Source organism: Aulostomus chinensis, chromosome 19 (genome assembly GCF_037954235.1).
Source record: "Aulostomus chinensis isolate RoL2024-O1b breed Wild chromosome 19, RoL_Achi_v1.0, whole genome shotgun sequence".
In the NCBI taxonomy this organism is placed as follows: domain Eukaryota; kingdom Metazoa; phylum Chordata; class Actinopteri; order Syngnathiformes; family Aulostomidae; genus Aulostomus; species Aulostomus chinensis.
Genome location: NC_141338.1, coordinates 7103144 through 7125336, shown reverse-complemented (window position 1 = coordinate 7125336; position 22193 = coordinate 7103144). Strand labels below are relative to the sequence as shown.

Below are 22193 nucleotides of genomic sequence, written 5' to 3'. Positions count from 1 at the left end.
TTCTTAATATCACGAGTCAGGGTCCCAAAATGACAGTGAAACTGTTCATTTAAGCAGAAAATGCTGCGTGCTGCAGCTTTAATCTAATAGTGAAGCTAAAGCGAATGCTGTCTGTATGTAGCCTAACTGGTTAGTTTAAAACGCTGCTTGCAAAATTAGCTACTGGTGGAGACAGGAGGAGCCCCTCCTCTCTACCTGCAGGCAGTGAATCACACAGCAAACTGAGGAGGAAGGACCAATCTACTTATTTCACTTATATTTGGTATGTTTAGATTGAGATATTTAGTTTGGTACAGTACCTTACAGAAGCTCAGTGGCTTGACCCTAACTTTGGGAGAATGAGGAAATCACACTTCAGCTCCCTTCACTATTAGCTTTGTTTCAACAGGGCCATTTGAACCATGTTTTATTGCATGCAGTGTGATCACATACAAAAATGTGAACATTTTTTCTTGCTAATGTCTGTGTACAATTAAAAATTACTGTTTGTTTTTAATGAATATTGTTCAGAGAATAATATAAAATTACGTGACAACGTACCGCTTCCTTTGGCATATTATTCTAATCAGATATTCTCCCAACCGCATGAGCCCTCACAGAAACCACCACACCTAAACGCCTCAGACACTTTGAGAAAACCCTGACAGAGGGAGGTTTTAACTCTTGAGAATTTGAGCAGGATATGAGTCAGCAGGATCCACAGTGCCCTCTGTGTTGTTTAAGAAGTTTAGGTGGTGCCCAGTCTCATATGAAATCCCAGTGCACCTGATTATGTTGGCCACGATTGTGATATCTGATCTTTTCATTACTGCCAGTGTGAATATTGCAGTAGTATCCAAAATGTAGTTGCTGTTTTTTTTTTTCGTTCTGCACCAACAAGTCTGACTTCAACCCGAAGTTTCGCTGAATGTTTTAGATAATTCTGGCATGCCGTAAGAATTTCCGCTTATCAGTGGGGCCTCTAAGGTCACATTTATGACAAGAGGATTAGTCACAAATGCTTCTGTATTTTAGTCATTTAGTGCTCTGACGTGAAGGACAAGGTGCAAGGTTGGATGCTTGAGTGTTTTTAAGCTTATCTTGTTTGATTTGTACAAGACGTTGTGTAGATCACGGTATTTACTTTGGTGGTTGAAGGGTGACAACTATTGTCAGTTTAACTGGTCAAATTGAAATTGATTGCGTTCATTATTCTATTTAGTCAGGTCCACAATGCAAAATTTGTAGTACTGAGCGGTGTGTATGAAAGAGCAGAACCAGAAGTGCAGCCACACAAGTCTTTCTTATTGGTCCAATAAAAAGAAAACACCTACAAAAATTGTATTTCAGCAGAAGTTGGTTTGTTTACATCTGAATAAACGTCGACACCCCAGATCCTTTACATGTTTTTTGGGTTTTTTTTTTTTGCTTTCACTGTAATCAAGTAACCCTGTAAATGTGTGTCTTGGAACTTTGTCTAGGTCAGCGCCTGAGTGTGATTGCTGCTTTCACAAGTGCCCAAATGAACAGCACCAATGGTTGAACTGCACCAGGGTTGGATTTAAACGGACTAAAGCCTTGTGTTGTCAAAATACCTTTCTTTTTCCTTCCAACAGGAGTAAAACGCATTGGGTTGTCACTAAGCTATCTAAAAACACATGGTGAGGATGTCTTAAAAACAGCATCCATTTAGTCTTTAATAATGGAAAAGTGGAGGTTTTGTTTCATTCTAGTTAAAATTCATAACTAAAGTTGTATTTTTAGGAGTGAACGTGAATGCTAGGGTATTTCCTTAAGTAGCTTTTACATGATACATATTTCAGGGACCTTTTTTAAACATTATGAATGGACTTGTCAAACAATAAACCTTGAGCACACTTTATTTCCTATGTGTCAATAGTAGCGGTTACTCACTGTTTGTATGAGAGTGGTGTGTTTGAACAAGCGGTGTGTGACAATTTCTGATTTATTAAGGAATTCGCTTAGCTTTTCCATTTGCATTAGAGTGAACAGTCAAATTCTAACTAATTTGCGTTCGGTTGCCGTTTGTGTCATGAGACTGTTCATTAATTTTAGAATCTGTCACAGACAAATTGGCTCAGAATGAGTCATGGGCTCAGCTATAGATCTTACTGTGGAGTAAGATCTCCAAATGGTCACAGATGTTTTAAACAGGAAACTTCTATTTACTCAGTAAATTCCAGCTTTTGAAAGCAGATTTGGTTTTTTTTTTGTTTTTTTTTTGCTTAAAATGAAGTTCCCCTGTATGTCTATCTGCTCCTCTCAAAGTTAAAGTATCAGACAAAGACAAGAATTTTGCAGCACTGCTCAAACATTCCTTTGTATATTTTTAAAATGATCTCTAACCAAAGCGCTGGCTGCGGGTTTGTAGGAAAAGAGAATTACGCCGTGAAGCCATTCCTTTCTGCTCCTATGCCTCAACTGTTGTTTTCTTGCAGCCTAAGAAAGCAACATGTGTTTTTGTTTACTCCAATCATCTTGAATTTCCATAAATGCCAAAGCCTTAGCAAGAAACAGCCACTGTGGTCGTATATGTCTACAGTTACTGCTAAGACAAGACGTGATGGCACCCACCAGCTTTGAAGCAGAGATTCCACTCTCTATTTGCATGTATGGCAGTGGCGACCAGGAATGTAACTAATGGAACTATTTGTTTTTCCTATTTTGGTTCCTGATCTTTATCTCCCATGGGTGAATTATCTTCCTCCCACTCCAGACCCTGCAGCTATGGGCTTTATCATCTCTCCCTGGTCCCTCCTGCTCATGCCCTCCGGCAGCATCTCATTCACGGATGAGTATGTCACCCAGCAGGACTTACGAGCCTTCACAGCTCCAGAGGTTCTGGAGGGGCTCTCCTTGACTTCCGTCTCTGACATAGAGAAGGTATGAACCACTGCATACCCCATTGGTGATTTTTTTTATTTTTTTTTTATGATTGCCACTCTAATATTACATTGGTTTGTTTGCCTTTTTCTTTAAAACACAGATGATGAATAGTTGTTGAAACTCAGTACCTCAATGAAGTGATTGGGACTTATTTTTCCTTCTGCTTCATTTCAGTTGAAAGAACCCGTTTGTATATTTGGTGTGTGCGACAGTTTGGCAGTAATACAAAATAATATACATAAATCTGTCACAGTACTTCACCCTAGCACTCAAAAGTCACGTGAAATTGCCAAATGTAAACAAGGAGTCGCTGTTATCGCTACATCTAGTGAGGAGACTCAGGCGTGTCTAAAGAATAGAACAATACAAAACTTTGGCCATGAATATTAACTTTTGCCAGCTGGTAAGTTGTTGTTGTTGTGCTAATGCAACACGTAGAACTTAGGTCATTAACAATATTGTCCTCTGGAATCCACATTTTAGTTTCATGTACACGTAACCACACCTCCTCTATTTGACTGCTCCCCTCTGGTAGATGAGCTAAAAGCTTGTATGACTGGATTCCCGTCTCTGGCAAGGTCCCACAGACCTCAACACAGTTTTGTGCTGAGTCAGTTTTCCAGAACTGGTCCTGTCTCCCCAGCCGAGTTATTTCAGGGTAGAAAATATAATCTGTTTCTCTCATTATCAGAGGTTGCGGATAAAGATACGTCAGCAGCGAATGCCCTGCTTTTCCTTTCATAGATTTTTTTTCTTTCTTTTTTTTTTCCAAACAAATGTAGTATTATTTCTGCTTTTAGGGGGTTGCTTTTTGAATTTCCACATTTTCTGAATGTGCAAGTGTGTCTTTAAATTTGTACCAAAGCTGTCTGTTCCTAAAAGACCTTGAAGGCTAGGTTGCATTCTTTGGCAGTCACTGAATTATTCTTTCCCCTACCAAGCCCAACATTCAGGGGAAGTGATTTCTCTCCCTTGTAGCGCAGGGTAATAAGACATAGAAAATAGAAATATGTACTTGATTTAGGTTGAAAGACTCGGTCAGTTTCCTTTCCAAACAAGGGCAAATTAAACTTTTAACTCCAGCAGGTATTAAACTTCAGCCTGTCTTTGTTTTTCTCACTCACTCTGTTTTTTTTTTTTCTAACTAGAATGAGGCATACCATAATGAGACTGTATTAAGTTTCACTGTCTTGTTTATTTCAGTCAGTCAAAAACTTTTCACTCCTCATCTTAATGCGTTGACATAACTCTATTCCTTGTCATATTCCATGATATTCCTCTACACAGATGCACATGTACTCTTTGGGGATGACCCTCTTCTGGGGAGCAGACTACGAGATCCCCCAAAGCCAGGTAAATCCTCGCCTCTGATACTTTCTAGAAAATCAATCATTTCTTTCAATTTGTAATTCTGTCAACACTTTGTAATGCATACTAATCTTTGAGTAACCCTGAATAACCTTTTTAAAAAACGTTTAACAGCCCTGAACAAAGCAGGTGTGCATTACTAAACGAGATGATAGCATAGCATCTTTTCCATATGGGAGAATAGGACCTCTTCTTACATAGGGATGCTGAGTATTCATTTTTAACTTTAACACTTTCCAGGCATATCATGTTTTGAGACTGTTGAGAATGCTAGAAGAGCCACACCCAGAGTAAATGTTTGTGTAAGTGTATCTTTCACGTCAGCGAAATGAGCGTCACAGAAAACTCACAAACGTTACTAGTCGCACTGGCACATTTGCTACGTTTACGCACACTTTGATAGCATATTCCGGTAGAATTTTTGTGCTATGGCCCCTTTTCCACATTTGCCTTGTATGTGTCTTATTTCTCTTTCATGGAAGCACAGTAGAAGTTATGATGATTGAAAATTGCCATAATGGGTAATATTTTTACCAGACAGAAGTGAAAAAGCAGCTAACTTAATTTCCACCCTTTGTCTTTCTGATAAGCCTAGCCAGTTGGAATTTGTGTGGCTGCTTGTAAACAGGATTAATAATGGAATATTCATTTTCTTTAGCTGCATAAACAGCTTAGCTGGAACATAGTCATTTTCGGAAGGCCCAAAAAAGCTAAGCATAGATTGATGAGATGATGGATATGCTACTGCAAGAATTAGAATGGAGCCACATACCTTTTATTGCTATTGCTACTGTTCATGCAACACAGATCCTGTTCATCTACAGCTCATATGCCCCACAACAAAAATGTGTTACAGTAGAATCTGTCTTCTGAAATGAGATTCTTATCCGACTGTCTCATCTGGAAAATAAAAAAAATGCAAACCATAAATGCAGTGTGGCATGTTTTGGAATCTGCCAGACCTCTGGAGATTGTCTGCTCTCAATGTGTTCATATCTCAGCAAGAGTCAGCCAGGTGTAAACAAAATCCGTACAGTGTGTTCACATTTATGAGAAAATAACGCCCACGGGTCAGAGACACGATGACTCCCACTCAAGTTTGCCATCCACTTCACTGAAGGGCTCAAGCTTCATCCATGCTCACTCTCCAGTTCTTTCATTTCCTTTGTCTATGAAAGAGGTGCAGTTGTAGTTCTACTGCAGACATTGTTAAAGCAAGACATACATGGACGCATAATCGTGCTTGATCCATCATTTTCATTTTTACTTTGCAAATTGCAGATAAATATTAAATTAATGTGATTGTGATGATATTTCAGAAAACTAAAGGAAAAAAGAAAATGCTGTGATTTTAATCTGAAAATCTTCATAATGGTATCAGTGTGACGTGCAACTCGTGCAAAAATTGCCTGTTAGCAACAGCCATGCGAGCTGCTTGGTGAGGCTGTGCTAAGCGTATTTGCTTAAAAAAACTGATTAGAGAGGGAGCTGGCTTTTGGCTAACTTCCATCAGTCTTAAGTTATCTCATCCAGCAGTTCCACAAGACTATCAAAATCTTATCAGACCAAATTTATTAAAATCGGATACTCTCATTTTTCGTTTGTTGTAGCCTTTGAAATAATTGTTCTGTTTTACAGCTGCTTCTTTGACAATGTAAACTTGTGGAGTGAAAATTGTTTTTTGGTCATTGTGCATCATTTGATGGATGCCATACTTATTTTTCCATGGCAAGATTGATTTTGTTGCCCAACAGTAATCCTGGGGGCTTGGAAGAAATCTGCACTTGTATTAGAAACAAATCTCATGTTTCAAATCTTGTTCATTATTATCATTCACTCCAGTTAAAAACAAAGGCTAACATCACATCATGTGAAAATGGTCATTTTCATGTCAGCCTATAAATGTGTAACTTGGAATCAACAGTGTAGGTTTCAGTCTTGCTCCTCATCTGAAATCACTTGTATGATTGGTAAGATGCCCACAACAAACCTCGAGATACCAATAGAACCTAGCATATACTGCTTTTGTCATCGTTTGCACACTGTCACTCTGTTTCCCACACAGCCTATGAAGTTGGGAGAACACCTAAACAGCCTGCTTCTCAACATGTGTGATGATGTTACATTGAGTCGAATGTCACTGCGCACGGTGCTGGACATCTGCAGCAAACACATCCGAAACTCCAGTTGTGACCCTCCCTTCTCTTATATCAGAAAACTGGTCCGGTTGGTGCTGGGCAGCCTTTCCCAGGTATGCAGATTATTTTTATTGGTCAGATACTACATTCCATTCTATTTATCTTTATTTATGCTGGCCAGAAATCCACCATTGCAAGCCTTTTTCTCAGTAAATTGTGAAGTGGAATCCTTATCTGCTCTCTCAAAGCACAGTCAATTACATGAATTCCTCAAGAGATAATGGAGCTCATTGAGGTGAAACATGATTTCTCAGAAAGAGTTGCCCTCTAAGTTGTGTTTTTTTTCCTCCTCAATTTTCTCTATTGCTTTTTTCACCCTCCTCTCTCTGGCTTTTTTCTTAGCTGGATGGTCTGCTGACTGATAGAGAGTCGCTTCCAGAGCGGAGTAAGGAGATTCGAGCGAGACTGAGGGGCAAAGGCTTGCCGTCAGGTACAATGAGTTGCACACATTTATTTGCTTCATGTGTTATTTCATAATGATTTTGATTTCTTAGTTGTCAAGAGAAAGGGGTCCATCCATTCGTTTTCTCCCGCTTACCCTGTTAAGGGTCGCAGGGGGGCTGGAGCCTATCCCAGCGGCTTTAGGGCGAGAGGCAGGGTTCACCCTGGACAGGGTACCAGTCCATTGCAGGCCAACACATAGAGACACATAACCATTCACACTCACAGTCACACCTACGGTCAATTTAGAGTATCAATCAGCCTCGTCCCCTCTTGATGTCTTTGGACTGTGGGAGGAAGCTGGAGTACCAGAGAGAACCCACACAGGAACAGAGAGAACATGCAGACTCCACACAGAAAGATCCTGTGCCCGAGCCTAGACTCGAACCCGGAACCTTTGTGCTGTGAGGCGACAGTGCTAACCACTGCACCACCGTGCCGCCGAGAAAGGGGTGTGCTTTCTATTAAAATGGATATATTCAGACCACAGTCTGGTTTTGACCTAATGTAAGAAATGATCTGTGTAATCTTATTAGTGACTCAAGATCTGGAATTAGGACGAATCACAAGATCCTACATTAGCACAATATAATTTTAATAGTTTCCTCTTTCTAGTGATAAACTGAGCTTCTGACCGAGTACTGTTGGACTTATATGTTGAAAGTGGTCTACATTTACTTTTATTTAGAGATAATTACATGCCTGGTTGTCAAGCCATTCATCACTTACATCCTCATTTTCGGAGCGTGTGGGAAACGAATTGAAAGTAGACAAGGACCAACACGCTGCAAGTTTTGAATCAAATTTAATTCAGGAAAATATGACCAAATCTTCCCAGTGGTTTCTGAGAGAACTGCGGCATGTTTCCAGGCCATGAAAAGGAGAGGAGAACACAAACATGGCTGTCATCCGGATTATGTAAGCATGGCATGGCATTGATTAGAGATGCATATTTTGGAGTCACTAGTGAGGCTGCTGGCCTTCTGTTTGTATCAGTGCTTTGTTTCTCTGATTGAGCACCAGCCAGCCCCAGGGAAAGTACATGTAAAGAGTGCTGCTCAGTTCTCCAGTGTTTTTCTTCTCTCTCCCTTCTGTACTGCAGTGGTTCCAAGTTGTAATTGCTGCTTTGGGAGCTCAGTCATTGTCTCTATTTTTGTGTTGGATAATGTTCATGTCCATTTGATACCACAGCAATATTATCTGACAAACTTGACTTTAAGAGTAAGAAATTATCATGGAAAAAAAGAAGAGAAAAAAAATCCATGTTCTACTCAATCTAGTCTTTGTACGCTTCGCCCAATTCCTGGAAGACTGCTTGTCTTTCCTTGATGTCTTTCCTTGTTAAGACCAAGCATATGCTTTGTAGATTAAACCTCCGCATGCAGAGTTTTTACTGGACTTAATGTCTCCCTCTGTTCTCTCATGTCTACATCTTCCTCTCATGTTTTTGCTCTTGCACATTTCCTTTGATATGTATCTTTTTCATTCCGAAACAGGATTGTGTTTACATGCACACGAATCCCACTTTTTTCAATTAAGACATGGCACATGCTGAAATCAGTCTGGTTCTAGAAGCATTCTTTGGGCATCTGTACAGCAAAGTCAGGGTTTTCAAAGCAGTTTGGGGCTTTGTGTCACATGGACTCTTGCTGTTTACCATCAGGTGTGCTGTAAACAGTGTCTGAATATAAACTGGATTATTACTGGAATATTCCTTTTCCATAATCATGTAAACAGCTCAGTCAAAGCGTGTGTAAGCTTAAGTTTTACAAGTAATTTGTATACGGCTTGTCTAGAAATTTGAAAATTATTCATTGATTTAGTTTTTAGAAAGATAGTCACATTTTCCCAGAAGTTCTTTTCAGTTCTTAATTAGAAGGGGAAAGCTGCTATTTAAGAGAGGCCCTCTGCAGAACAAGTCTGAACCCTCTAAGGTCAAGTGTGGCATGACATTTTGCTTTTCTGTACTGTGTCAAATTGTTTTTCTGCCATTAATGGTAGGTGTACTTCCACCCAGAAAATGTCATAATGCTGCAACTATTCATTGAATCCATTAAATGACCGTAGGAAATTAATCAGATTTTTGCAAGGTCCAACATCGAGTTTAACAAGCAGAAACATTTAAACATTTCTGAGAGTTTTGAAATATTTTACTATCTTTATAAATGTTAGGATGAGTTGGCAATGAGGAAACTAGTTCAAATACTTGTTTAAACAGACGGGGACTCTGGACAGAAGTATTCATAAACAGGCATTTGTGAGATGCTTCACAAAATTAGACTTTAGATGGGTCATGCTTTGCGGAGTTGTATGTAAATCATATGCTTGTGTATGAATGTGCTTAATTTCTTGTCGTGACTGATAAGTGAATTTTAGAACTGAATTTGAAATACTGTATTCATTAAGTAATAACTTGCAGTTTATCAATATAAGATGTATTTGTGTGGAGCAGCCTGGAGAAAACTGCTGCAGTCTTAATTTGTTAATTTGTTGTCACGAACAGCAGACAGACTGACAAAGACTGCTGTAAAACTGTGCTGCATGCCCTGCAATTTAGTTATGTAGTATCAATACTTGGCACCTGTGTATTGGTATTATCTTATAAAATATCACAATACTAGGTGTAATTGTTTTTTCCCACACACACACACCTGTATGCCAAATAATAAAATAATCTATAAATACCATTCAGTTGTCATGAAGCTGTGGTATTAATACGTAAGTATTCAGACTGAAGGCTTCTCATGCTTTTAAAAAATGTCTTTGTTCTTAGGGAGGAGTGCTGCCCCCAGGGTTCTGGAGCGCTACCGAGCCAGGACTCAAGAGCAGGCGTCTCTAAATCGGGGCCTCAGTCGTTCCATGGGATCCTTGCCAATCCAAGACCTACTGAGGGGGGATGAAGGGGCAGCATTGCAGTATTCCTTGTCTGACTATCCCCCCAACTCTGAATCCCCAAGTGAACTATATCCCAAACCTCTTTCACTCCAGCACCAGCACTCGTATCCCTATCTACATCCCCTTCACCCCCAGCAAAAGGGCCGGCCTGTGGAACTGGATCAGAGGTCTTTACCCTTTCACAGTGCTGACCCGGGGCCAAGTCAGGCCAGAAAGACCTGGGCATCCTCTGTGGACTTGGCTTGTATTGACCCAGAAGCTCTTCGCTTTGGTGCCTTGGAGGATGCACGGAGAGGCAGCAGTGCCTTAAGTACCCACTCCATAGGCAGGCTCAAGTCACCCTTGAGGGCAGCCAGAGAGAGAGACTCTCGCTACTCAGAGTTTAGTGGACTAAAGAGTAAGAAGCCTCATCACCACTCAGCCCTGTCAGTAGGATCGGGCCTCCCTGGAGCCTACGACAGGATCAAGGAGAGACAGAGGAAACTTCAGGTGCTAAGGCAAGCAGTGGACGGTGAGTTCACTCTCTTAGGATGCTTCTGCTGTTGTGTGCATGTGAAGTGTACAGATGTAAGTGTGGCCTTTCCTAGCAGTGGTAGGATTACAATCACAATAAATAATCTGCGCAGATTGGAAAGATTAAGTCATGACACTTGTCACATGATGTAATAGCTGTCTCTTCTGGAGTGGGAGCACATGATATAATGCCTGGCACACATTTGTAACATCCATAATTCTCATTATGGTAAATGCCGTGATTCGCATGTCAACATTTTCCATTAGCCATGCCGAATCTAGTATGAGACTAGCATGATGAAGTGTTGCAAAATTACATCTCACTTTCATTAGGTGTGTCCTATATTTCCTGTCCTGAGGTCACATGACATGGATGCTGTTAGAAAAAAGCTTAATTTGGCAGTATATGAAAATAGAATTTTTTCCCATTTGAATAGTCATTTAAAATATAGGAGGCAGTAAAAAGGGGTTTGTTCTATATTTTCAGTCCAGTGCCAATATCAAGAACTGATTAAGTCACATGACATGGAAGCTCTTGAAAAAACCTTAACACATTTTATAGAGTGTGTGTGTGTGTGGGGGGGGGGGGGGGGGTCAAAATATTTGGGGCATTAAAATACAGTAAATGTTATGTGTTGCGTTAAAACAGTTTTCAGTGACATATATATCACATGACAAGTCCCAGCTGTTTCATCCAGATATCTATGAAAGCCAGACTTGGTTGTGTTATAGATTTATCAGACAGAGGTGAAAATGACCTCAGCTGACAGGCAACTCGACTAGTTGTGGATTCCGTGTCCATCTTGAACTACCATATGCAATGCATGCTGGGTTCTGGCTTGACTGAAGTATCATTGGTGGTGGTGGGGCAGCAGCAGCGGTGTTTAGACAGAATATATGAGTCACCCGTATAGAGGTTTCCAAATGGCTGATTCTAATTACAGGCCAGCTTAATTCTAGCCTGCTGCTAGCTGTCACACATGTTATATAGCCTCTCCCCTTATTCTTGCATGTGACTGTAAACTCTCACATATAAGCAAAAATGCACGCGATATTGTTAATCAGACGAGTATTTACAGGCAAAAAGCAATCTTTGTGTAATCACATGCTGAGACCGAGCACACACAACACAATTGTTTAACACCTCAGCAGTCAGCCCCAAGAGCTTTACGTTGTTCTTAGGAGCTTATGGAGCTCTCAGTAAAGTCTCCATAGGCAGGCTAGTTTTATTCACCAGGTCACATGTGGCTGTAAGGCCCTGCTGCCCATCTGGGGACAGTTGAAATATGTGAAGGATGAATGGTTTCATATAATAAACAACTGTCTTATACCTCTGCTTCCTTTTCCTCCTCTCCCTCTTTTCTTCTGTACTCCCCATGCTCTCCAGCCTCCCTCTTTTCTGGCAGCTATTTTTAATGCTGACCGAGCCACCAACCAACAGCATTCTTTTCCTCGACTGTGGCTGTATCCCCCACGTGTCCCACCTTCCTTTCCTTTCCTTCCCTCCCCTTTGCCTTTTTATTTATACAATGATATGAAAAGAGGAGTCAAGCCTCTGTTCATGGCAGCGTGTTAAATCTAGGACATGTGAATGGGCAGCCCCTGTTTGATGGTGTGTGTGAGAGACAACACTGCAAACATAACTTTTTGTTTACTTGATGAATTAATTCAAACTAATAATAAATGTAGTTTGATGTTGATGCTGACACAAAGGAATGTAACTCCCATCAAAACTGTGGAGTGGCAAAGACAGCGGAGCCAAGATATTTTGTATTCCATCCCAGAGTAGTGTGAATGGGGCCTAATTGAGTACAGACCATTTGCGGGGCCTTGTGGATGTGTTACTTGGCAGAGACCTCCTTTCTTTTCCTCTTACTTTTTTCTGTTCTTTCCTGCAGGAAAATGATGGCGCAGCAGTGGTCAGTGCTCTCAGGTTTCACTCAGTTACATAGTTGCATATAGTCCTGCTTCGTTCAAAGCCTTTTGTGTATGAACGTGTGTGTGTGCAAACTGAGTTCAATTAAATATCACATGATTACAGCTGAACATTGTATGTGCGCATGCCTGTGTGTGCATGGGCATGTTTATACCTGGCCCCCTTTGTCTCACCCAGTGTCGCCCCCCCCCCCCCCCCCAACCTTTGATGCCAAGGTGCTTCAATCAGTTGAGACTTTCCTAGGAGACCCAGGGACTGTAATTGGAGTCATGCATAGCGGATGAGGGAATTCCAAACATTATTGGACTTTTCCGGCACTTGGCAGCAGGTCATATGTGTGCCTGGGGCGGGTCCAGTTTGGACAACAGAACAGAAAATTGCTGCCCTGGGGGGAAGGGGAGGTGTTCATGAAGGTGAAACCCCCACATTTTTATAATTATATCACAGTGTTGGTTGCAGACTCCAAGGGCTGCTGCAGGAAGGATTATAGCGTGTTTGTACGGCTTTCATGCAAAGCTCTTGACCATTAGTACAGATGAGTTGGCTGTTTGTTGTGCTGTATTGTCTATTATAATTAAATAGAATTGCATAATTGATGGCTGTGGCCAATTTTAGTCTGTTAATGTGAAAAATTATATGAAACTTCCTTCAGAGAGGAGTAGGATTGAATTTGAAGATGCCACCATTATTATTTTGTTATCAAAGGTTTTTATTGTCTCCCTTGAACAGGAGAGAATGATCATCAACAAGACAACCATTTTTAAAAACTCATTAGCATCAGCTGTCAGCCAAATTATTATTTCAAAAATTGGTATGGATATCAGCCCAGGTTCTCACAGGTGGTACATTCTTATCTTAGGTTTATTTCTGACTTTTTGACTCATGTCATGTTCATAATATGAATAACAAGCACTGCAAAAGCCCACAAGTAGTGTGGAAATTTTTTAAATAGATATCTTCAAATTACTGTCCTGGATCTTCATTTTAAGTAACATTTCTCCCTCCGACTACCAGACTTAAAATTACAGTCTGAATTTGTGCCTCTTCTCAGTTTGAGCATTTCAGACGTCCATATCCTGTTAAAGCTGTTTATATGTTCACAGAAAGTGTCAGTTTTGGAATCAAGGACAGGGAAAAAGAAACAGGGAAGTTTGACAATGAAAAGATGATGGAAACGTTGGAGGAGAAGCAGGCTCGACACATTTTTCTCAGGAAAGGATGTTTTTCCAGAAACATTTGCCATCTATTTTTCTAGCATATGTGAATCCATGTTCTTTGACAGATGTTACTGGAGCTGAGTAGGAAGTATGTCAACGCATTTAACTATTAATTCCTTTTGCACCTTCAGTCTCATTAGTGACATTTCAGAAGTGACATCAGTTATAGAGCAGGATGAACTTACTTCTTTCTTTGTCTTTCTTTTTATGTGTGCATGCTTTCTTGTTACCAATTGTGTCTATTTCCTTCTTCCTCCATATAAAAGAAGTACAATCAATTGCTCCTTTGTCTTAATACATTCTGCAATATTAAATTTCTTGGGAACTAAACAAGCACAGTCAGCTGCGAGGAGCACCGGGAGGGAGCCATGCAGTACATGTTATCTGAGTCGCCCTCTGTCTAACCCTTCTGCTCTCTTGCTCTCTGCTGGAAAAATTCACATAATCAGCAAGATCCCACTGTTAAGCTCTCTAAGTAGCTGTGACCCTCTGTGTTTCTCTTTCCCCTCATTTCTTTGAGGTGGAGTAGATGTTTTGAGGTCATGATGAAATGTCGGGCCCCAGTTTGTGTTGGATTTTTCTTAATGTTGACTATTCCTCTCTTTCATCTGACAATTACATTTGACACTTATGCATATAATGCATATATGGATGGATAGATAGATAGATAGATAGATAGATAGATAGATAGATAGATAGATAGATAGATAGATATAACCCTATACATGTACATATGTATGTATATGTGTTTACACATATATGCATGTATGTATGTATATGTGTATATATGTATGTATATGTGTGTACACATATGCATATATGCATGTATGTATGTATATATGTATATGTGTATATATGTATATGTGTGTACACATATATGCATGTATGTATATATGTGTGTGTATATATGTATATGTGTGTATATATGTGTATATAGGTATATATGTGTAGATGTGTGTACACACATCCACATGCATATTGTAACTGCACAAATGCCAGCATAGCAGACAGTGTAAGACAGGTGACTGTGCACATATGTGAGCATCCAAGCATGCATGTGTTGATGTATGTGTGCATGGGTAAAGCTACGGTGCTAAATTCCTGGCGCGACTTTGTGTAACTTTTTTAAAGCTGAGGACGCTGCTCTGCAAAGAAAGTCCTCTGTCTCAATGTGATCATAGTTTCTGCTGGTCTGCAACAGTTCTTGTGAAGTAAAATACCTGCACAGTGGCAGGGGGGATGCCATTCATTCAAGACATGTAGCCAAGACAGATACTGAGGAGCAGGACTTTCAAGTTCTCTCGTCAATGAAAAGAAACACCTAACATAGTAGGGTAGAGTTCAGAATACTTTATTTTCCCTTCAGGTTTCCAATTCATTTTTGAGCTTAAGAAGTACTGCTTAGAGAAAAGTAAATCCATGTGGTGAGCTGGTCTGTTCTTGCTGTGTCACCCATTCAAGCAAGACAAAAGCTTATGGCCTTAACAGAAAGCTCTGAACCTGGCAGGATGCATGCCTGCGTCACTTCTGCTGAAGCTGCGTTTTACTGTAGTTTCATCTGTCTTCCATTCATTTACAAACAGCATGACTAATACCTGCTTTGTGTGTCTCAGTCGTCTGGTTTCAGGCTGCCTTCAGCCTAAGTAGGTTTTGGAGAGAGCTCTGAAAACAATGTTGTGTTAGTACACCTGCTGTCTTTTGAAAAATAATACCAACAACTATTTGTTAAGTTCTTTGTCTGTCAAAATAAATAGAAACAACAAATCCACCTTAACATGCATTCCAAACAAAACCATAAACAAGAGTCCGTACTATTTTTTTTAAGTCATCTAATGTGCATGACGTTTATTATTTCACAGACTACTGTATGGTTTGTATGTAATGATTTGTAAAAGATGAGCTGATGATGCTTTTCTCCCCTCAGAACCAGTCCACACACACCACAGGTACCACAGTGATTACAGCTCATCCAGCGAAAGCCCCTCTGTGACCTCCTCAGATCCAGACTACAGACAAGGTAAAACATTCTTCTGAGGAATTCTTTATCATCGTTTTGTTTTTTTGACAGCCATGTTTAGAGACACGTTTCTCACAGCATTCAAGTTCAAGCAAGTCGATGGTTATAGAAGTTCATGTGAATCACCGAGCGTAATGGGCGGAAACCAAAACAATCAAAACACAAACACATGCCAGATGATCCACTGTGATCAAGTCAAATACTCAACAGCTTTTCTGATGCCTTGCATGGTTGTGGGTTAGGGTGATCTTCTGCAGTGCCTGTATATATTGGCGCTGCTAGTCCTAGTTTCTAGTTTGCGGATGAGATGGTGCAGTCACACCAAATGACCCAGCAAGTGTAACACTAGTTTTTGTTCTCATCAAACCAAGGACGGACTTAGACCTGGAATAGCAAGAATAAGCAGTTATTGAGAGCATTTAGGAGCTCAAAGCCAGCCGACAGGGACTGTTTCCATTGAGCACTGACTGTGGTCCTTCCTAGTGAACGCAAGTTTCCCTGCTGTTTTATCCAAAAACCACACATGGCTTCATTCTGAAGGCTTTGAATGTTCAAAACAGCTGTTCTTCTTAGGCGCCTTCTAGACACCGGACATCCTCCCAATATCTGGCGGATGATGACAGCAAGAGTGGGAAAATCCTCTGTGTAATACTAGAGATACAGTAGACTCAAGATATACAACTATGTGTGTAGTGTGAGTAAGTATTTGGTTATACTAGTGTAGCTGGAGATGCATAACAAAGATTTAAAAAAAAAAAAAAAAAGTATCCATGATAGCAGCCCAACTTCAGTTAAGTGTCCTCTGCTGCTGGAGTAAGTCTGACACTTAGCCCACACATCTGCAAACAGCTTTGACATATAAATGGAACCCGCGCCAGTTTCCGTTGGAAATTGACGTATTACATCAAACATGTTCTTTAAAGGAGTATTATTTAAATTTCCTGCCACTGAAATGTTAGGTAAGTTTCTCAGATATGAAAAGGGCTCCTCTTGTTTTACAAGGGCAGTCTTGATAAAGAATCTTTTATTACAAATTAACAGACTGGGCTACTGATTTGACCTGGTTTCTGTTAATGCCTAAACATCTAACTCCTTCACCTTGTTTCACACATGTTCATGCATGCACCACAGTGTTGGTGCTTGCATCTAGAGCGGTGTATCTGATTGTATACCTGGGGAAACAAAATGTACTTGTGTGTGTGTGTTTGTAACTAGTATTCCTATGTGTCTCATCTAGCTAAGAAACCAGTTGAGGTGAGACAATATGGCTCCCAGCTGGCTCTTTCCTGTGAACAGGATGCCCTGTCACTGACGAGTCACAACACAAACAGACACAGGTAAGACCAACATATGTGGACAAGTGTGTGGTTGTATCTGTGTGTGTGTCTGTGTGTGTTGAAGCAGCCACCTTGCAGGTACTAAAAGAAAAGAGCCATAAAAAAAAAAAACAACTCTGTCCTTGTATGGTTATGACAGACCTTCACACTAGAGTCTTAAATGCCATAGCTCAGGTGAAGCTGTCCTTCCCAGACCAGATATATAATATAGGGTCCATTCCCAATTCACCCCTCGTTTTCACAAGTGCACATGCAGTGGTAGGGCTGCATATGTTCTTGGATTGAAGGATGAGGTTAAGTGGAGGGGCTATCTGCCTCTCCAAAAAAGAGAAGACAAGAAGGAAACCAGATTTCCCAGAATATGAAAAGAAAACCAAAAATATATGTTTTATCTTTGTCTCATGCTGGTTCAGTGTGTTGTAATTTTTTTTGGTTTTTAAAAGAGCCAGAAGATCTGATCAGATCTGATCTGGCAGTGATAGAATTTATTAGTTTTGTTGCGTTACTTTCCTCATTGCATAGGAGTCTATATGCCTTGTATTCAAGTGTTTGCTCATTTGTTTTCATGCGAAATTGGGAGCTATGTTACAATCCTTCGATGGAACAAGGGAGCTACTGGCAAAGCAGCCCTATCTGGTCCTTTAGGCCACACACAGCTGCTGTTGCGCAGCAGGCTCAGCCCCATGCTTCGCTAGTGAGGTCATCTAATGTAACATCCACATTCAGCAATCTCTATCTCTCTAATCTCTGGCATTACAAACCAGGACTGCCTGCCTGCTGCTGTGATGACTGCTCACAGAAAAAAAAACCCTTGTTTTCAATTTATCCCTCACTACTTCCCCCCTTATGCCAGAGGACATAAATCAGCTAGTATTTGGTGCCCTTTTTCTCTGTAAACACATTGTGTAAAAGTAGACGTTGAGATAAATAAAGGGGATAAATAAAGTTATCTGAATCTGAATCTGAATCTGAAATCCACAAAGGCAGTAAATAGAAGACAAATCTTGCATGGCATCGCACATAAACAAACAGGCTCCTGCTTTCCTCCTATATTTGTGACTAATCAGTCCCTTCTCTTGTTTTTCCCTGTAGGCAGTATGAGGGGGCAGCTGATGAAGGTCTGGCTGGAGCGGAGCTGTTGCTCCAGAAGCAGGAAGAGGAAGTGCAGCGGCTCCAGGCCCACCTGGCCAGCAGATTGTCCAGGGCCAACCTTTACACACTAGATGACCCCCTGGCCCCATCTCGGACTTCCATGCTTGACATCCGAGACCCGCTCTACACTTCTTCTCCACCGCTTCGTAAATCCAAGGTTTTTGCTCTTAATGACCTACAGACGTAAAGAACATGTTGAAACTGATCAACTGTGTTTGATTTTATCAGCTGGGCTTACCCCCCCCCCCCATTCCTTTCTTTCTTATTAGCCAATCTACAGCCCACACACAAACACACAGCTGACTAACAGTGATTAAAATACAGTATCTCAACATTTACAGTGGAAAGGGAATTCTCTTCATCCAAGTTTGTTATATTCAAATATTTGATCAATGGATCAGTTTTAACTTTTGCAAAGCTCACTGGGAACAAGATTGTAGCTGAGTTGATGACTAGATGCTCTCTGAATACCAACTGTTGCTTACAAACATAATGTCAGCTTGTTAGCTTATTCTTGACTAATTCATGTCAAGCAATGTACTCTTGTATCAACACCAGTGGTACGACTAACAGAAACAACAGTTATGTTTGTCGTGAACCTCTGTAAACTAATCAGGGCCTTTGCTAAGGCAATTTATATTTAAGTTTTGGTAATTTCAAATGTGGAAGGTTTCCATTTGAGGTGAAGAAAGTGATCTTTCTCTTCCAAACCTGACGGTCTTTATTAAGTCTTCCAAAACCAAGTAAAATCAGTTTGTCACGTGAGCAAAGGTCAACAGAATTTCATGACAGATGTGTGACGAAGTGTTGATGTGTAGTGGCAAGTGGTGAATATTTAAACACAAAAATAAAAAAAAGAATTAAAAATGATCTGAATGAACATTTGTTAACATCAGTACTCTCTCTTACTATTTATCTTACAATGGTAGAACTTCCATGGGCCTGAGTTTGTGAAAATGGCCAGTGAACCCTGTGTGAGCTTAACTGTTCCCTCATCAATAATGGTGAGTATCTGCATTCATGCTGCTTTTCTATCCATCAGCGTGTCAGACACAGATGTATTTCCCATTTCCTAAATCACCTCCTCTCTCCTGTCTACAAGAAACGTGGCAAGGTGGAGGAAGTGCAGAGGAAGGTGGGCGTGGTGTTACTGAATGGCCAAAAGCTCGAGCTGAACTGTGACATCAAGGCTGTGTGTAAAGATGTTCTTGATATGGTGGTCGCTCACATCGGCCTAGTGGAGCACCACCTCTTCAGCCTGGCTTACCTCAGAGGTAGTGTATGTTGCACCTGTGTGTCAGCCACCATCTTTCATTAAAACCTACTGACTCTCTCCTGCCCCATCTCCCCTCCTCCCAAAATCACACACACAGATAATGAGTTTTTCTTTGTTGATCCTGATGCCAAACTGTCCAAAGTATCTCCGGAGGGATGGAAGGAGGATCCTAAAAAGAAGAAATGTGACGTTCCTTTTAATCTTTTCTTGCGTATCAAATTTTTTCTTGACGACGTCAACCTCATACAGTGAGTCTATATTTTGGTAATTCAGTGAAATGATGCCGATTTGGTTGATCCAGAACCGTAGCCTTGTGTTTGCTTATCAATATCATAATGTATTTTTTTTCTGTGGATTACAGACATGCTATGACCAAACATCAGTACTACCTGCAGATGAGGAAGGATATCTTGGAGGAGAGGATGCGCTGTGACACGGAAAATGCCATGCTTTTGGCCTCCTTGGCTCTGCAGGCTGAATTCAGTGACTACCATCCTGAGGTATTCAATCTTTCTTGTACATATCTGTAACATCAAAAAACTCTATGTCACATAGTGTTTGTTTGTTTATTTATTATAACCGTTATTTATTCTTTTCTGTTTTATTATTACAAAGCTTGGCCAAACATAGTTATTTCAAATTAGAACGTGCGATAACGACTAAACTGTAAATTGTGCTGGTCTAATTTAATTGAATGAAATTTGAATATTTGCTTGTTGTACCTCAGCTCCATGGAAAGACATATTTCAGACTGGAACACTACCTGCCAGTGTCTGTCCTGGATAAGGTGGACCAGACCACCATTAAGGAGGAGCTGCCTAAACTCCACAGCAACTACTACGGAGCATCTGAGTCAGACGCTGAGTTTGAGTTCCTCAAGGTCAGCAAGACCCCAAGTACAAGGGAATCTGAAGTTTTATAAAGAAGCGCCAAAAGCATTTTCATCTATTGCTGCCTGCTGTCTCTTTATTTTTAGTCTTGGTAATGTAGCTTACTGAAATTCAACACAAAGTCAATTTTCATCATACAACTGAAATGAAATGAGTTTTCCATATTTAGTGTAATTGTGCAGGAAACAAACTGATATTGCATGCCTGATGTAGAGGATACTCCTTTTCTCTGTTTAAATTGAATCTTTCCCAAGGAACATTAGCATCCTCACCCTCTATTTAAATGATTTTTATTTATTTAGACTTTTTTTGACTCACATAACCAACGTTCATTGTTACACAGGTGAGCCAGAGGCTTACAGAATATGGGGTCCATTTTCATCGGGTTCTTCCTGAGAAGAGATCCCAGACAGGCATCATGCTGGGTGTTTACTCCAAGGGAGTCCTCATCTTTGAGGTCCTTAACGGAAATCGCACCCCAGTGCTAAGGTTCCCATGGAGAGAGACTAAAAAGATTTCCTTTTCTGTATGTACTTTTATTTTTCTTATCAACATATACTGTAACCATGCAATGCTGTCCTCAGTGCAGTTTATTCAGTGTAAATCAAAGCTTTTGATCCTCACTGTCTCTTCAATGTCTTATTTTTCACTTTGAAGAAAAAGAAGATTTGTCTTCAGAACACATCAGATGGGATTAAGCACCTGTTCCAGACAGATAGCAACAAGACCTGTCAGTATCTGCTACAGCTCTGCTCTGATCAGCACAAGTTCCACCTGCAAATGAAGGCTCGCCAAAACAACCAGGAGCTGCAGGACCTAGGTAGGAAAGGAGCATGAAGTCACATGTCCACCCAGTATGGCTGGCCCAGTATGGTATACCCGGCCAGTCACTTCCTAAAGTGTTCTTGAAGAGCCTAAGTTGATTATGTCAGCACTAGCTACAGTTTCATGTTGCACCTACATGTGTCAGCCATCCCACAGACTAACATGCCCATCTCTTTCCTTATATTAGACTTTCAAGCTTGTTTAACCCCTTAAGCCACAGTGTACCATCATCGGTACACTTCCGCAAGACACCTGAGAATGTTGCCTTTCCAAAGAGACCAAGAACACACCTGAGTCTTGAACTATGTGACAACTGTGCTGCTTTGAATGTTGGCATGGCGTTTTAAAAAAACACTGAAAATGCAGTGATCCTGAAGGGGTTAAAATTGTACATTACTTATTTGCCTTAAAATAATACACGGATTTTATTGCAAGACGATCCAACACTTTCCGTGTCTCTCTGCATTGTCGGTGCTCAAGTTTCCTTTCTGCACATCTATTTCTGTTATATAATACATCGGTCAAACCTGCAAAGTCAAATCTTCTTCATGGTACATGGCTTGATTTGATTTGTTTCACGTGGCTGACCAGCAGAACAATCCAGACTATCAGCAATGAGGATTAAGATGGATATCACAAGAAAACAAAGTCAGTCAGTGCCTATCACTTTCAAAATTACTTGGTATTCCTCTGCTTTAATCATGTTTTCTATGTCCTCTGACATGTTTGCATTTCTCTGTTTCTACTAAACTATTTGATAACTGCTTAATTTTCTGTCTTTCATCTTCTTTCTTTCACAGAAAATTGCCCCCTGGCCAGTTTACAGTATCCACTGGACCGTCAGAGTGGAGATGCATTGGGAGGCACCGTGAGTTCCAGCAGCCTGGGCCCCAGCCTATCAACACGCTCCAACCCAGACCACCTGAAGAGGATCTCCTACTCAGAGGTGGCCCTCAACAAGGCCCCGTCTGGCCCACTCTTAGTCCAAGATGAGCTTCACTTTCCGGGTTTCAATCCAGTGGCCTCCACGGTCCTCTCCAATCCTCGGATAATGAGCCGTTCCCACCACAACCTCGGACAGATGCCAGAGTCCCCAGAGCACCGCTTAGCAGACCCATATCGGAGCCAGGCACACAGCGGGCTGAGCCAGGCACAACCCAACTTCCAGCAACACCAGCGAGCCAGCTCTGACACAGATTCCCTCTCACACCAACAGGAGAAGTAAGACAGTTTAGAAACAGA

The 22193-nt window shown here is 40.8% G+C and overlaps 1 protein-coding gene across 3 annotated transcripts in view; it reads left to right on the top strand.

Annotated features, from left to right (window-relative positions):
* ptpn13 (protein tyrosine phosphatase non-receptor type 13) overlaps positions 1 to 22193 on the top strand; it is a 46824-nt gene that overhangs the window by 10377 nt on the left and 14254 nt on the right. For all 3 annotated transcript variants that reach the window (XM_086188491.1, XM_086188490.1, XM_086188492.1), the window contains exons 3-18: positions 2717 to 2883; positions 4174 to 4239; positions 6320 to 6505; positions 6795 to 6882; positions 9667 to 10299; positions 15379 to 15471; positions 16709 to 16808; positions 17901 to 18117; positions 18890 to 18964; positions 19063 to 19234; positions 19334 to 19484; positions 19598 to 19736; positions 19964 to 20116; positions 20470 to 20652; positions 20784 to 20946; positions 21752 to 22172. In XM_086188491.1, coding sequence (XP_086044617.1) covers positions 2717 to 2883; positions 4174 to 4239; positions 6320 to 6505; positions 6795 to 6882; positions 9667 to 10299; positions 15379 to 15471; positions 16709 to 16808; positions 17901 to 18117; positions 18890 to 18964; positions 19063 to 19234; positions 19334 to 19484; positions 19598 to 19736; positions 19964 to 20116; positions 20470 to 20652; positions 20784 to 20946; positions 21752 to 22172 — 3007 coding nt within the window. The remainder of the gene's footprint in view (positions 1 to 2716; positions 2884 to 4173; positions 4240 to 6319; positions 6506 to 6794; positions 6883 to 9666; positions 10300 to 15378; positions 15472 to 16708; positions 16809 to 17900; positions 18118 to 18889; positions 18965 to 19062; positions 19235 to 19333; positions 19485 to 19597; positions 19737 to 19963; positions 20117 to 20469; positions 20653 to 20783; positions 20947 to 21751; positions 22173 to 22193) is intronic.